At 54.4% G+C, this 15,616-nt stretch overlaps 2 protein-coding genes across 2 annotated transcripts; both read right to left on the reverse strand.

Annotated features, from left to right (window-relative positions):
• Nucleotides 1-377: 377 nt before the first annotated feature.
• On the reverse strand, nt 378-2,007 carry HOXC12 (homeobox C12). The gene is made up of 2 exons (XM_015850354.1): nt 1,431-2,007; nt 378-616 (listed from the first exon to the last, which is right to left on the reverse strand). Exons 1-2 carry the CDS (start codon nt 1,993-1,995, stop codon nt 378-380), a joined length of 804 nt encoding a protein of 267 aa, XP_015705840.1. The 5' UTR covers nt 1,996-2,007.
• A 9,416-nt stretch (nt 2,008-11,423) lies between these two features.
• On the reverse strand, nt 11,424-15,314 carry HOXC13 (homeobox C13). Its single transcript, XM_015850341.2, has 2 exons — nt 14,590-15,314; nt 11,424-12,617 (listed from the first exon to the last, which is right to left on the reverse strand). Exons 1-2 carry the CDS (start codon nt 15,218-15,220, stop codon nt 12,361-12,363), a joined length of 888 nt encoding a protein of 295 aa, XP_015705827.2. The 5' UTR covers nt 15,221-15,314; the 3' UTR covers nt 11,424-12,360.
• Nucleotides 15,315-15,616: the final 302 nt, after the last annotated feature.

Raw genomic sequence — 15,616 nt, forward strand, 5'->3', positions numbered from 1 at the left:
CCCCCCCCCTACCTGCGCTGCTGTTGGAGGGCCGAACTCTCCCCTCAAACCTCCCCGAGCATCGCCTGGGGCTGCAGCAGTCGGGGCCGCCTCTTCCCATCCGCAGCCGCTCAGTCCCCTCGGAGGAAGAGGAGGAGGAGGAGGAGGAGGTGCGCGTCCTGGTGCTTCGGTCGGGCTCCGTGTTTGAGGGGAAACCGATTATTTGTGAACAGGACCTTTTTATTCATTGATTTCTGAGAGGGGAAGGGTGTGTGTAGGGGGGGGTTGAGGATTGGTCAGGTAAAATCCCGAGAGCTCGGGTGAAAGCTAGATAGTCTATGGATCATTATTATTATTATTATTAATTATTATTACCCGATACGGACGCTTTTAAAACTTTAAAAGAAAGACAGGGCTTGCTCCCGCAGGAGGAGTCTTTTCTTTTTCATGCGTCGGTTCTGGAACCAGATCTTCACCTGCTGGTCGCTCAGGTTTAATCGGTCTGAGAGCTCCCTCCTTCTTTGGCGAGTAATGAATTCATTGACCATGAACTCCCCCTCCAGCTCCGCCAGCTGCAGCTTGGAATAGGGTTTGCGTTTTTTCCGGGACCGTGTGTGCATCGGGTACCAAGGAGCACCTGGCAAAGGGAGGGGGGGGGGAGAGCAAGAAGGAGAATTGAGCTTTTTTGGAGGAAAAATGCCCTTTTCTCTAAATATACATCAATTTAAAGAGGTAAAATGGGGGGCTGCCCCTCCAGGACTGCTGCCCGCACCTCCCCGCTGTCCCCATGCCCGTGGCCGCAGGGATGGATGCTCTCAGCTCCCACCAGGGGTGATAAGTGGGGAGGACACGCTCAGCCTCTCGGGGAGGGAGAGGAGGGAGCGGCATAACCGGGGACCGATGCTTGGGGTGGGGAAAGAGGAAAGGGGGTCCTTGCAGGAGGGATCTGCAGCCGCTCCGATCCCTGTGCCAGTGGGGAGCGTTGGGAGACCCAAAGGGCAGAGCCGACAGCTGCGTTATTTTCTTATTCCATTTTAATCAAGCGACCCTCCCTTCCCTTTCCCTCTTCCCCCCCGCTTCCCTCGGGCGGACACACCTCTGAGATGCCCCCGAGAAGCGCTTCCACCCGTCCGCGCCGTCGATCGAGGAGGAGAGATGCTCAATCCCTGCGTCTCCCTCTCTCTCCCTCTCCTTTTTTTTTTTTTCCTTTTTTTTTTTTTTTTTTTTTTATGGGATATTTACATGTTTATAGCCTTTTCTTTTAAAAGAAGCACCACCTAATAAAACATTCGGGATTTCGGTGCTACCCCTAGCGGTCTCAACACATATAGGCACTCCGCTTCCCATCGCTGAGCCCATGAATCACAACACCAAGCAGCCCCAAGCCGGTAACCTCCCCCACCTCCCGGCTCCCCCCCACCACACCAAAAAACACCCCTCTCGGGTCTTACCACCGGTGCCTAAAGTGCTGCCTTGGTTGAGGGGGGACACCAAACCCCCCGCTTCGCCCGCTGTGCCTTTATTCCCTTCATTGAGCAAAGACGAGCTGGAGTCTGACTCCAAAGATTGACACGACGGAGGGTCGTGGGGCACCGCCTCGGCTCCGGGATAATCGTATTTGCTGAAATTGCCCCCCATGCCATTGGGGAGGCCGGATTCGAGGGGCAGCAAAGCACTGTCCCTGCCCCTTTCCTCCCGCTTCAACCCGGCCGTGTCGGAGCAGCTCTCCCGGTAGTAACATTTGCTTTCTTCCACCCGGGCGAGATCGCAGGCTCTGCCGAAAGAAGGGTTAATGGAGACGGGGCTGCTCAGGTAGGGCTGCGGGTACCCGTTGCAGGGCTCCGAAGACGCCCAGGGTAAGGAGCAAACGTTGTCCCGTCGGGGGTACGATAAAGACGGCAGACCCGGCAGCTGCCCTCCGGAGGTTCGGAAATTTGGGAAGTAGAAGGTGTCTCCCGTATGGATGTTCACCAGAGGTCCCACAAAGCCGGGATTAAGGAGGTTGTGCTCGCCCATTTCCGCGGGCCTGACCGAAAGCTTCTACTTTATTGCTATCTGACATTAAACATAGTTAAACCGACGGCTCAGCCCTATTGGTCCGGGGGGGTCACGTGAGCCCCAAATTGCGCTGGGAGGGCAAGGCTGGAGGGGGGGGGCTCCCTTCCCCTCCCCTGGCAGCCGAGACAAAACACAACAAAGTTCCGCTTTGTTACGCCTTTTTTGCCCCCCCCCCCTCCACACGTGCCCCCCTCTTTCACCACTCAATCATAAGAGAAATCCCATCTGCACAATTTCATTAGAGAAAAAAAAAAAAAGGTATAAGAAAAAGAGAGAAGACGCAGCAGCTCCAGCGCTGCGATTCAGGAGAGGGAGAGACCCGAAAATGTCATTTTTGGGCACTCAAATACAGCAAGAAAAGACGAATTTTACCCCCAACCTCCCCCCCGCCCCCACGCACCAAAAAGCGCCCCTGTCCTCAACGGCACTCGGGGCGGCCCTCGAGGCAGCTGCAAAAGCGAAGCGGTTTCTCGTTAATTAGCTCCTTTATTAACTAAAACAGTTCGAATTTACAGTATCTCCCCCAATAAATTACTATTAGATATTGTGTCATATAAAGTTTACGGGCTTTTTAAGGAGACGGATGGCGGTGCCCGCAACAGGCTCGTATTTACGTGCAGTGTGGCTGTGTGTGTGTGGGGGGGAGCTGGGATCGGAGGTTCTCTGAGTCCTTTCCGAGTCTTCTGCTTTATCATTATTATCATTATTATTATTATTAATAATAACAATAATAATCGGCTGTTTTCCTCCTCTCGGGCCGCGCTTTGGGGCAGCGCAGCCCCATCCCCGACTGCAGCATCTCGAGGAAGGCTCGGAGATTTTTAACAATCAATCGCTTTTATTAATGATCTGTGTCGACTCAAGCAAGGCAGAAGAGCGGGGCTGCCCGGCAGCCTTCATTTATCCGGTATATATCCCATAAGCAGGAAAGGCGCACACACACACACGTATGAAATACATTTTTGCCTCATTTCTTTCTCCTTCCTTCGTGGGAATGATTAAAATGAATCCCCCACACACACAAACCTCAATCCCTCGTTGCCCACCGCTGGAAATAGAGGGGCACACACACACGGATCTGCTTGGCCGCTGCCTGATAGTGTTGGATTCTGCCCTCGTAACGCCACGGAGCTCTTCTCCCTTCCTCCCACCCTCCTCCTTCTCCAGGCCAGAATGAAAAGAGCCTCCGCATAAAAATAGCGGGGGGGGGGGTGGGGGGGTAGAAAATCAATATTGGCGTCTTTCAGTGCAAAATAAACGCGGTGGAGGGAAGGGAAAATAATATATATATATACAGGAAGAAGTGCATCGTATGGAATCTCGGAGGCAGGAAAACGCTGAGATGTTCGACGGCGTTCTGTGCTTTTTGGGGGTGTTTTATCCCCCTTCTTTTTTGGATTCCCTCTCCCATTCCCCCCCCCCCCCCCCCCCCCCTCCCCTTTCTTTTCTATTACGAACCCCGTGCCCACCCCGCTCGCTCCGTTTCTGCACGGCGCCGCATTCCTCCCTGCCTTAAGCAACTCCCCGGCGCTTCCTTGCCAGGTTGACTCCGCAAAGTACCGTAAATATTCCTGTAGAGGTAATAGAGGTAAAACCCCTCCGCGGGGGCTGAGCGGGGCGGCCCCCCCTTCAGCTTTATCCATCCCCCCCTCCCCTCCCCGCCGATATTTTCGCTATTCCTCCACCATAACACACACACACGCACCTCCTTTCCCCTCTGGCGCAAGGCTGGGGCTGTAGCTCAGCCCTATAGAAACAAAATCAGGTGCCAATAAAACAACGCATTTCTCCGCTTTCTGTTTAACTCTCACATCGGGGACATCTCATCCCCTCTGCTCCGCGTCTCCCACCTCTCCCTGGCGCATCTCTGGGTGCGCTCCATACGTACCTCGCATAGATAACACACGTACCTCCCCACCCGATGGAAGAAATACGACTATATTTCTCTAGAATGAAAGTTTAGCAGTTTTAGGGGATGTTGGGCTGCTGCTTTTTGTTTCTCTTTTTTAAACCTTGCCAAGGAATTTCTCTCCCCGCAGGTATGAGCGCAAAGCTGCTGCAGTTCCTCCACCGGTGTCTTCTCTCGCTCCCAACGCCGGGCAGCGGTGGAAGGGAATAGTTTATATCAAAATGAGCACGTGATCCCCGTAGGTCTCAGTACGAATCGGCTTTGTTTGCTGCTGATTAAACAAAACCCTTCTTTACCTCGCTTTTCCTTCGCAAAATTCCCCCATACGAGACGCGCCCGGGTTGCGGTGCGGCTTTGTTCTCTAAAGGACTTTTGGAGAAGTCCATTTTCGCTTTTCTCGCTTTAATTGGGGCTTTCTCCTCTTCATTCCATTTCATTTTCTCCCCCTCTTTATATATATATATATATATCGTGTGCTGTAAGCATAAAACACGAAATAAAATGCCCGTCTCCCTGTTACCTCCGAGGCGGCGTTTAGGGAGGAGGAGAGCAAAGGGATCGCAGTGCTGCGGGAAGGGACATCGGCAGCGCTGGCACCGCAGCAAAGAGAGAAAGGAACCCCCGTTTCCTTTGATTATTTCATTTTAATTTTATTTCATTGTATTTTTTTTCTCAGAGGTGAGAAATGCCGCAGCCGTGCTCGGAAATACATTAAAAGGCGCTCAGAAGTCCCCGCTCCCCGTGGCCTTCGTCCCCAGTGGGAACAGAGCTCAACGCTGCTCCCCCTGCACAAGGCAGCTCCAAGAGGATGGGGTGGAGGGGTGGGTGAGGGGGGTGGTGGGGGTTGGAAATGATCCCGGGGGCTCCTGAGCAGAACAGCCGCTTTCATTCGGGATTTTCTTCCCCGTTCCAAAAGCGTTTCTCAGCTCGGGGGGAGCTCATTGCAAACGCTGAAGCACCAAAGCCGGAGCCGAACGCTGCTGCTCGGGGCGATGGCACTGAGCAGCCTCACCCCGTGCTCGACCCACCCCGAGCGTCGGCTCCAAACATCTATCCCGAATTCCACCCTTGTTAGTCGAAGAGGAGCCTTTTTATTATTATTCCCCCCACCCCGAGGTGTTCCTCCCCCATAACCCCCCTAAAACAAAAGAGTTTCCCGACCCCAGCAAAGAAATCTCGGAACCTTTCCCCATTTCGCAGATCTCTCTTCCAGGTGGAGTCCTCGCGGAGGCAGATCTGCAGCCATCCTCACGTTTATCTCCGGCCATCCTCACCGTTATCCCTTCCACCTTCTCCAGCCCCACACGAATCTCGTCAATTGCTCGTGGGATAAAGCCGAGGGTCTCTCCGTGCCCGTGGGAGAAGGGAAAGAACCCCCCAAAAAAGACGGGGTGGGTGGTGGTGGGGTGTTGGGGGTGAGGGGGGTAGGGAGAAGAGGCTGCAAAAGGGAGATTGCAAGGGCTCAGTTCAAGGTCACTGTCTAGTGTAGTAAATAGGAGCGACATCGTATGCAAATGACTGTCTCGGGTGAGCATCGCTCATTGCACCGAGAGGAGCCCGGGGGAAACAGCAGCCCCGAGTTTAGGGTTGAGTTTGCTGTGCCATATACACTGCGGGGGGTGGGGGTCTGTCCGTGGGTCTTTTCCTCCCCTGTCCTTCTGGCACCTACATATCCCCTTTGTATCAATGCATAAAATACGGTTTCCCTTCCTCGCTGTGTCTCCTCTCTGCACAGGGCTGTGCTGGGCAGGCATCCCCCCCAACTTCTCCCACCTAATCTCTTCAATAAATAATAATAATAAAGGAAAATAAGCATCAGTGAAATGTTCAAATTAAAACCAAGGGAAATGCCGTCAGCCCGATGGCCAAAGAGAAATATTGACGCTTCGGGTGGGAAGGATTCAGCCCCACTTTCAGTTCTCTCTTGGAAAAGATAATGTCATTTGAGCATTTCATAGAGCAAAAACAAGTCTGCTACGTAAATATACGGCGACTTTCGGCCTGGGATATTAATTTAAGAAAGAAGGGTGGGGGAAAATAAGCAAATTAAAAGATCTCCTTGTGCTGTGAAATCCCGTCCTTGGTTGGGTTTTTCCGAGCAGAACTCACCCCAAAAAGGGCCGGAGCTACCGGAGGAGAGGGGGGGGGGGGATCCGACCAAGTAATTGCCTGCCGTGCTCCTAAAGGAAATGCTTGGAATAAATATCTCGGTACATGACACGGGGAATAAAACAGAGGCGGCTTTGGGAAGCGCCCAGCACTGTTTTGAGGTAGCGATGTAAGACGAGAGCTGCTCCGATTCCGGTTTTTGATGCGGGAAATGAGCGCCCGCAGATGGAGAACGATGCGGGAGCGCTTCTTTATCTCTCCATCTATTGATCTATATAGAGACATTCGAGGGGAGAGGGGGGTAAAATGAAATGCGCAGGAACCGGGCGAGAAATGGGAAGGTGGAAAACCGAGAGCTGCACCGGGAGAAAAGCGGTTCAGCTCATCCAAAGCACAAATCATGGAGGGGGGGAGGGACTGGGGGGGGGGCACAGAGCAGTTTTCTGGAGGTTTTATGCAGTTTTACGCAGTTTTACGAAGCTTCCCCTTTGCTCTGTGCACGGTCTGAAGGTCGTTATATTCCCCCCCAGTTTTGCTAGCAGAAGTTCTCCTCCTGCTCGATTAACGCACGCTGCTTGAAGGTTGAGCCTCAACTCCGGGGAAGTTTCGCTCCGTCCGCCTCTCGGGGTGACGATTTAGGTTCTGTAATGCCGACAAGTGGAATTACGAGTCAGTTAAAGGGGTAGAAATCACCACTCCGGAGCAAAGCTCAGTTGGGGAGCCCGAGAAGATGGATCTCACTTATTTCACGTTCCTTGGAGAGGGAGGGGAGAAGGCAGGGAGGGAAGCGTACAGTGAAACCGATCCGAGTGCGGTGCGAAGAGGCTCAGCTCCATGCGAGGCTTTTCCCGAAGTGAAACAGATGGGAGATAGAGCTGGATGTGATCCCGAAATACCCATCAACGTGGAGTCCCGGTACCGCACCGAACCGAGGAGGAGTTTTATAAGCGAGGAACCACCAACGCTGAAGGAGTTTGTGGGGTGTGAGCACACACGGAGTCTGCTGTCCGTGTTCTTTGCAATGAATCCCTCGGCAAAACCTTTAGAAGTCTCTGTTTGGCTGAAGAAAATCAAGTCAAACTAAATCAAATCCAGTCTTCTCCAAGAGCGTGAGCTTCTCAAAGAAACAGAAAGTCAAGCAGCAAGAGAGGAAGGATGGAGCTCAACGTGAGAGCGGGGTGGGAGAGCAGAATTCCCTTCCGCGTTGGAAAATTACCCTTAAAAGACGCGTCTGGAGAGAAGAAAACCACACACAGACACACACACACGTATATATACCCGTGCAAATGCATATAACAGCGAGTTTAAAGAAAAACAATTAATTAAGACGACCCCCAAAAAAATTAAAAGGAAGAAGGAAAAGGGCAGGAAAAGAAAGAAAGGGAGAAGGAAATCCCTTGTGCGGGATTTGACCGTATAAAGGCTGCGGTTGGGAAGTTATTCAAAGTGCTGGGTACAAAGGAAAGAAAAGGTTAAACTTGGGAAACTTCCTTTTCAGGGCTTTATTGTTGGCCATTAGCCCGTCTGTCTAGACTGCAAATAACACCTTGTTTATCTGTAAACAGGAGCGGGGCTGCCTGGGGGTGTCTGGGGGCGAGAAGATCAAGGGTGAGGGTCCCTTCGCTGCTCTGCCCACGGCTCGTGATGTCAAGGTCAGACAACGCATAGTCACGGTCAAGGCTACTACAACGGGCGTGACGTCACGGCTTGCTGACCTAAAACCCGGCGAGAGACGGGGAGATCGAAGGGGGTAAAAGGATAAATAAGCGGGGGAAAAGGAAACAAGAGAGTTCCCGTGGTGCTTTCTGAGAGGAGTGGGAAGAAATAGGAGAGAAAAAACACGAAGTGCCGCTGGGTTGGTCTTGCTGTGGGCTCGCGTCCAGCGGATGTTGAAAGGAAAGGAGATGTTCTGGGATTTAGGGGTTTTGTGGAGGTGTCTGCATGCAGGTTGCTCTTGTTTTGAAGTTCTTCCCTTGGGCAAAGGCCTCCTGAAGAGCTCCTGGAAGAGGAATGGCCGAATCGGTTGGTTTGAGGTTCGCGTTTTGCTCTTTTGGATAAAGATGAAAAAATAGCAGATAAACTCACCCGTTTGTGGGATCAGCGGAAAGGAATCGGCACAGAATTGAAGCGAGGTGTTCCATCGTTCGAACCAACCCGGAAAACTCATTTTTCTCACCCAAAGCTCCGGATTTTAAAGGGACGAATCACACACTGAGTGTCCGCAGGGATGAGCGGAGGGACCCAACCGGGTCTCGTCCCGACCCCAAACCCGACTGGGGCTGGGATGGGGGGGAGCTCAGCCCCACTGTCTGTTAGAAACCCAATGGGATGTGCACGTCGGGGCCGCGGTCTGCTCCTCCATTTCCCCGCAGGGTCCGCACAGCCTGAAATCACCTCCGGAGCCCCAACACCGCCCGGAGCTCCGGCTCAGCCGTGGGATGGAGCTCGGAGGGGCCGAGCAGCACTAAATAATGGGTATTTATATACAGGGGATGCGGGCAGTGAGGGGAGATCCTTGGGCCGACATCCGCCTACAGACAGCACCCACCCGCAGCTCGACGTTCCCTAAGAGTAATAAAGGATTTATTTCATTTTATTTCACGTTATGCAGGTGTTTGTTATTACTTTTTTGATTCTCCCTACGTGGCTGGTACACAGCAAGCACTCATCCCCCCCTAAAACTCCCACCCCCCAAATGAAACCGCAGCAGAACCCGAATTGGAAACTCCATCCCAAATCACCATGGAGGAACCTGGAGGAAAAAATTTCTTACTCCGCCCGTCCTCACCCCCTCCAACAGTGCTCAGCCGCCTCCATCTCCTCTGCTTTTCCCACCACCGGCAGAATTCAGGTGGAAGGAGGGAGGAGAGGCAGCGAGCAGCGCTTCGCTCTCGGGATGTCGGATTCAGACGTGTCTGGAGCTGCGTTTCTGCATTTCGGTGTCTGCACGCACAGCAAAAGGGTGAACTTCCTCTTTTTTTTCCTCTCTTTTTCTTTTCCATTTTTTTCCTTCTGTTCTTTCTTCTTTTCTCTCCGTGTTTTTCTTTTCTTTCCTCTTTTTTCCCTTCCTTCCTTCCTTCCTTCCTTCCTTCCTTCCTTCCTTCCTTCCTTCCTTCCTTCCTTCCTTCCTTCCTCCCTTCCTTCCTTCCTCCTTCCTCCTCCTTCCTTCCTCCTCTTCCTTCCTCCTCTTCCTTCCTTCCTCCTCTTCCTTCCTTCCTCCTCTTCCTTCCTCCTCTTCCTTCCTTCCTTCCTCCTTCCTCTTCCTTCCTCCTTCCTTCCTTCTTCCCCCTTCCTTCCTTCCCCTCTCTCTCTCACCCCCCCCCCCTCCCCCCCCCCCCCCCCCCCCCCCCCCCCCCCCCCCCCCCCCCCCCCCCCCCCCCCCCCCCCCCCCCCCCCCCCCCCCCCCCCCCCCCCCCCCCCCCCCCCCCCCCCCCCCCCCCCCCCCCCCCCCCCCCCCCCCCCCCCCCCCCCCCCCCCCCTTCCCCCCCCCCCCCCCCCCCCCCCCCCCCCCCCCCCCCCCCCCCCCCCCCCCCCCCCCCCCCCCCCCCCCCCCGCCCCCCCCCCCCCCCCCCCCCCCGTCTCTCTTTTCCTTCCTCCCTTTCCTCCCTTCCTTTTTCACACACCCAAACACACACATCCCGGCTCTGACGCACAGTGCACAGCTCACAAAGTGACCCCGTTCTGTCACAGCAGTGGCGATGCATTTCTCGGGGTGTTGTCACATTTCCTACCCGAGCGGCATTTAAACTAATAATAAGAGGAGAATTAATAATAAGAGGAGAATCAAAGCGCAATCACTGCTCGCTCCTCCCGACCAGCGCAGCTCTCACCCTTCAAAAACAAATGCAAGAAACCCCGATTTTCTCCTTTAATCACTTCAGAGGAGAAATTAGGGAGAAACAAACACCGGGGAAAGCCTCCCCCCCGCTTCTCCAACCGACCCGTTTGTACCATCCCCATTCACCCCGCGATGCACGATCACCGCAGGTTGTGGTTTGGAGTGGGGGGAAGGAGGGGGGGGGGCGGTGGTGGAGCTCCGTGGGACGTTTTGTCACCGCGCTGCTCCCGCGGAGCGACTGTTATCATCCAGACACGCTCTCCGGGTGTCCGCTTTTATATGCTTTATAGCACCGTGCGTACCCCCATCCGTACACACACGGCATCCCAAAACGCCCCGCTGCCCACCGCCGAGCAACGCAGCCCTCCAGGTAACAGCAGAGGAGCGCACGGCACACGGATCCGTGCATTTACACACACAACACACACACACACATCACCTCTGGAATAGATGCGAGCTCTCACACTCACAATACACACACCTCTCTGCCTCCCTATGGGATGCACGCTGCCTATATGCCGTGTATTAGTGCACAGAGACACATAGGCTTCAATACCCGACCTCACACTCAGCATCACACCCCGCACACACACAGTGTTATTCCAATGGTGATGGATCACCCAAACGAACAGACCCATTCCCTCCCATGCGCTCACGCTTACGTACCCCACAGAAATGCATACAGATGTACTTATATTTATATATATACACTCACGTGGGTAAGTTCGAACACCTACAGCGTCCACGCTCGCATTCACGCAGGTTTTAATACTAATATACAAATATTTCCCCCTTAGTTTTCTACATTTTCTCACCCCACCTCCCTCCTCGCAGAAATAGAAGAGCAATAACATCGTTTTAGGTCACATCCCTTTCAAAACCATTTCTTTCCACCACCCCCTCTCCCCTCCTTTTGGTCATTTAACGAGGTGATTAAATCTCGTCGATATGACGGGAGGTTGGAATCCGGCTGCGGAAACCATTTCCTAACACGGCGCCGGTAGAACCGCGGATGTTCCGCGGATGCGGAGCGGGGTGAGGGCGGTGCCGGAGTCGAACAGGTTGAACGAAAGGGATCTTCTTGCCCAAAGGGATCTCACGAACACGCCGAGATCGGAGCAGAGAAGAGGCAGCTCCGTGAGGTCACGGATGGGAATGAGGACAAAAGAGGGGGGAAAAAGAGAAGTAAATAATAATAAAAAGAAGGGAAGAAAAAAAAGGAACGAAGCGCCTCTAGGCTCCATTTCCACCTCAGCCCCTTTATTCCCTCAAGTTTTACCTCCTCCCCCCCAACCCAAACAGCGGTCACACATCCGCAGCCCCATTGCGATACAGGGGAGCCCCATTGCGATACAGGGGAGCCCCTCCTGAAGCCCTTTCTGCCCAAATCTGATAGATTTCCACCCTCCCTTCACCCCAACCCCCCCTTCTTTATATTCTTTATATTTCCCATCCCTTCTCTGCGGATGGGAGAGGCCGAAGGCTACAAAGAGCGGTACGGAGCCCCTCCTCGAGGCAAAACGACGACCAAAAAAGAAAGAGATTTATTATGGAGAAACGTCATCCGCGGTCGGTACAACATCATTTGGACACCACGATATTCTGTACATATACACGACATTAAAAAATAAAATAAAAATTAAAACAAAACAAAACAAAAAAACCCCGATGCTTTTACATATCCGAAAAACACTGTGGACATTCAGTCGGTTTAAAAGAGGGGAAAGAAATAAACCCTACAGATAATATTGTGCATTATTTTTTCCCCCCCATCCTGGCGGCTGAGAACAGGCAATTCCAGTTTCGGGGTAGAGATACAGAAACCCTCATGAGAACAGACCGAGAAAACAGCACTGTACAGAACTCACTTCCACGTAGGACCTAAACCAGCGTTGGGGGTGGAGATGTGACACAGAGCAATGGGTCTCTTCCCTCAGCAGCGGCCTGAGCTGCGATTTTCGGCCTTGAGCGCCGAGAAAAGACGAAGCTGATGCATTTTGTTATGGGTTCTCCATACATTTACATCGGGATGGGGGGGTGAAATGGCCCGAGATACGAGCGGTCATTGAGGGGGGACGGACCACACCGCGCTGCGGGGCGGCGGTCGGGACTCATCTCTCCTTTAATAGAACTGCGCTCTTAGCTTATTCCCTTTGAGAAATAGACACAGTCCGACCCATCGCTGCGTTTCTCAGAGCGAAGAATCGGGTGGTGGTGGTGGGGGGGGATCCACAGTCAGATGTGGGGCAGAGGAATTACATCGAAAGATGCGGTCGGTGCTGCGGGGAGCGAGCGGGCGAGGGCTGGGAATGAGCCTTGCATTTCTTAATGGCGATGTTTAAATAATGGGTTCGGATCTGCAGAGTCCCGGTGCTGCCGTTGCCACACGAACCACCGGATAAATATTGACGCCTCTCAATGCCCACCCCCCCACCCCCCTCTAACCGCCCCCTTCCCTGCAGCGATGTCAGGTGGGGTGGAGATGCGCTGTTTTGGATTTGCTCACCACTTTCTTCTCTTTGACCCTCCTGTTCTGGAACCAGATCGTGACCTGGCGCTCGGACAGGTTGGTGGTGGCCGAGATCTTCCTCCTCTTGTCTCGGGTGATGAATTTGCTGCTGGCGTATTCCTTCTCCAGCTCCTTCAGCTGGATTTTGGTGTAGGGAACCCTCTTTTTCCTCCCCCTCCGATAGCTGCTGACTTCGGGTTGCAGGGGGACCACGTCTGCAAAAAAGAACAAAGAAAAAAGGAAAGAAAAAGGGGGAAAAAATAAAGAGAAAAGGATCAAAAGAAAGGAGAGAAGGGGGGGAACTTCGTCCCGGTGCGTGGAATGGGGGTTTCTATACATCAGGGAGAGATAAAAGGGGGAGAGGAGGATGGAGAACGGGGAGAAATGCGAGCGAGGGAACGGGGAGAAGAAGAAAAGAGACGAGAATACAACCAGAAAAGGCCGCGGTAGGACTGCAATAATAATAATAACAGCAATAATAACGATAGAAGATTAATAACGCACGCGGGGAAAGGCTGTTTTTCTTGGCGATGCTGATCAGCACATCAGCCCCAGAGCACAACCAAAGGGACTTTCCAAGCATTGATGTTGCAAATAACGTCTCGGGCTTCTCCCCTCTTTCTCTTCTATCCCCTTTTCCATTCCCTTTCTTTTCTCCCCTCAGGTTTTCGGGGGGAGCCCCGCAGATGAGCACCCACAAACACAGTGCAGGGATAAGTGCATCCCCACAGTGCTGACCCCAAAGCTGGAGTTGAGCTGCACAGGGGAACCCCTTGGAGAAGCAAAACCAACCAGAATATCCCCACCTCACCTACAAGTGTCCCCTCCAGGAGATTTTACCCTGGAGGTGGTGGAGGGGGAAATGATGCTCCATGCTTTGCAAAGGGGCTGCCGGGAATGGATCCAGCAAGGATGCGGGCAGCATCTTTGCCCTTGTCCTGATGTCACCGGGGTACAAAGCAGACCCCAAGGGTCCCCCCCGATCAGGGCACAGCCAGACCCTTCTCAGAGCCCACACAGAGTGACCTGGGCTAGGAGATCCCCTCCCTCCTCCTCCCCCTGCAAGGATGTCTGCATGGGGTGAGAACACGGAGCGCTGCTGGAGGCTGACAGCGACTTAATTCGGGAACCCCCAGCACCGGGGGGGGGGGGCATGAGCTATATGGGGCTGGGGATCTGGGGGTGCAGAAATCTCTTTCGGGGGGTGGGGGGTTGTAGGGATGTGGGAGATGGAGAGGGAAAGCAGAGCCTCAAACTCAGCTGTAATTGACCCTCCCGACAACAAACAGCCAAAGCAACAGAACCACACGGTCACCACGCAGCTCCCAACATGGCATTTCTCCCGTGCCAAACACCGTCACATTCCCTTCCCATCCCCAAAGTATCTCCCAGGAAAAGCCCATCTCTCTCAGTCCCTCTTTGTCCTGAAGACACAAAACAAATAAAGCCGTGTCGCCCCCCCAATCCCCCTCCCAACCCCCGGCAAAACCCATCCTTGCTCTCCATCAGAGATATATAGGGCTGAAGGGGTTCCCCCCCTGCCTAATGTGGCTATTTCACCCCCTATGCCCATCTTCTCCCCATAGTGAGACGGGGCAGAGGGGTGCAGGGAAGCACAGCCCATCACCTTCCTTCCCGTCCGGGACTGCTTTGCTAGATATCCCCCTTTGAAGCAGATTGGGGTGGGGGAGCTTTGCTGTCAGGAAAGCCCCCCCATCCCCTCGGAACACCTTCATTTGTCACTTGACACCTATTCTTATAATTGGGTGTAATTGAGATACGATTTACTGTCCCGGTTCCGACACTCCACACTCGGCTGAGAAGCTTCAAAGGGAATTATTCTTATTATTTTTGGGGCCTTTTAAAGCTTTCTGCAATTAAAGAAAATGAAGAGGAGTGGAGCCGGAGCCGCGTTGCGATGAGGCAACGAGAGGGAGGAGAGAAGAAGAAAGGGAAGCGCTAAGCGGCAAAGTTACTTTCCAAGCAAGCTCACGGCGTGTATTTTGATTCAGAAATGATTGCTTCACCTTTTTTTTTCCCTGCATGTTCGTACACATTGCCTTGCACGGGAGGCATTCCAGAGCCATTTCTTTCCCTTTAATTACATATCGAGGCGTACATGTATCTCTATAGGTCCGTGCACACTCATCCGCGCGCGGGGACACGCGCAGCTCCCGGGTAACTCACCTGGAAAAGGAGATTTCCAAAGGTGCGCCGACTGCGATTGCTCTTTGGAGCAATACACTTGCCCGTCCCAACCATTCGAAAGAGCCCAATGCTGGTAACCTTCCATGGGAAGCAAAGCGTCGTGCCGAGGCTCGGGGTGAGCCCCCAACCCCGGGACAACCGACACGTCCAAATAACTGGGAACCGCTTGGTAGGAACTGGCGAAACCGGGATAAAAGGCGAATTCTTTCGGCCTCGACGGCAGCTCCTCGCCGGGCAGCGGCCCCCCGGCCTCGGGGTACTTCTCTCCGGGGTGATACGCGCAGGGTTTCTGCTGCAGGTTGACCCCATGCGAGTGGGACAGGCGACAGCCATAATAACCCCCTCCGAAGGGGTACCCATAACCCAGCGCAGCGCTGGAAGCCGCCCCCGACGGGCATTGCCGGGGGGGCTCCGTGGCGGCCAACTCGGCGTACGCCGCTCCCTGCGGCGCCGGCGGAGCTCCGGTGGGTACGGCGAGCCCCGGTGGCGGTGGGAGCACCTCCCGGCAGTGTCCTAAGCTTTCCATGCGGTTTTTCTCCCGGGGGGGTTCCTCGCAGCGGCAGGTCAAGCCGTCGGACCAGCGAGGGGGGAGGCCGAGCGGTGCCGTCATGTCATACCGCGATGTCTCCGTCCCCTCCGTCCCCACCGCCGCCTCCGCCACCGCCGTCGGGGGAAGCTCCGCGCCGCACCCCGCCGCCCCGCGACCCCCCCAACATATCGGAGCCGCTCGCGCATGCGCCGCCTCCGAGCCGCCGTCGCTCCATTAAGAAATCCACCGCGGCCACGCTCCCCCCCGCCGCCCCCCTCAACCCCGTGCCCGCCCCGTCGTGCCCCCGCCGCACCGCCCACGTCACTCCGCCGCCCCGACGGAGAGGGAGGGGGGGGGTGCAACGTGGAGAACGATTGGACGCCGTGCTGCTCCCCCTGCCCCCCCCCCCTTCATCTCCACCCCTCCCACGTAGGCCTTAAAGGAAGAGACCGCCCCGTCGGGCACAAAAAGCGCTTG

This window comes from Coturnix japonica, unplaced genomic scaffold (assembly GCF_001577835.2).
Source record: "Coturnix japonica isolate 7356 unplaced genomic scaffold, Coturnix japonica 2.1 chrUnrandom339, whole genome shotgun sequence".
Classification (NCBI taxonomy): Eukaryota; Metazoa; Chordata; class Aves; order Galliformes; family Phasianidae; genus Coturnix; species Coturnix japonica.

Excerpts from the sequence above, each read along its gene's own strand:
- HOXC12 (XM_015850354.1), bottom strand. The coding sequence starts at position 1,995 with ATGGGCGAGCACAACCTCCTTAATCCCGGCTTTGTGGGACCTCTGGTG. Across the intron at positions 617-1,430 it reads CAGCACTTTAGGCACCGGTG|GTGCTCCTTGGTACCCGATG; the intron begins GTAAGACCCGAG and ends TCCCTTTGCCAG.
- HOXC13 (XM_015850341.2), bottom strand. The coding sequence starts at position 15,220 with ATGACGGCACCGCTCGGCCTCCCCCCTCGCTGGTCCGACGGCTTGACC. Across the intron at positions 12,618-14,589 it reads TTGGAAATCTCCTTTTCCAG|ACGTGGTCCCCCTGCAACCC; the intron begins GTGAGTTACCCG and ends TCTTTTTTGCAG.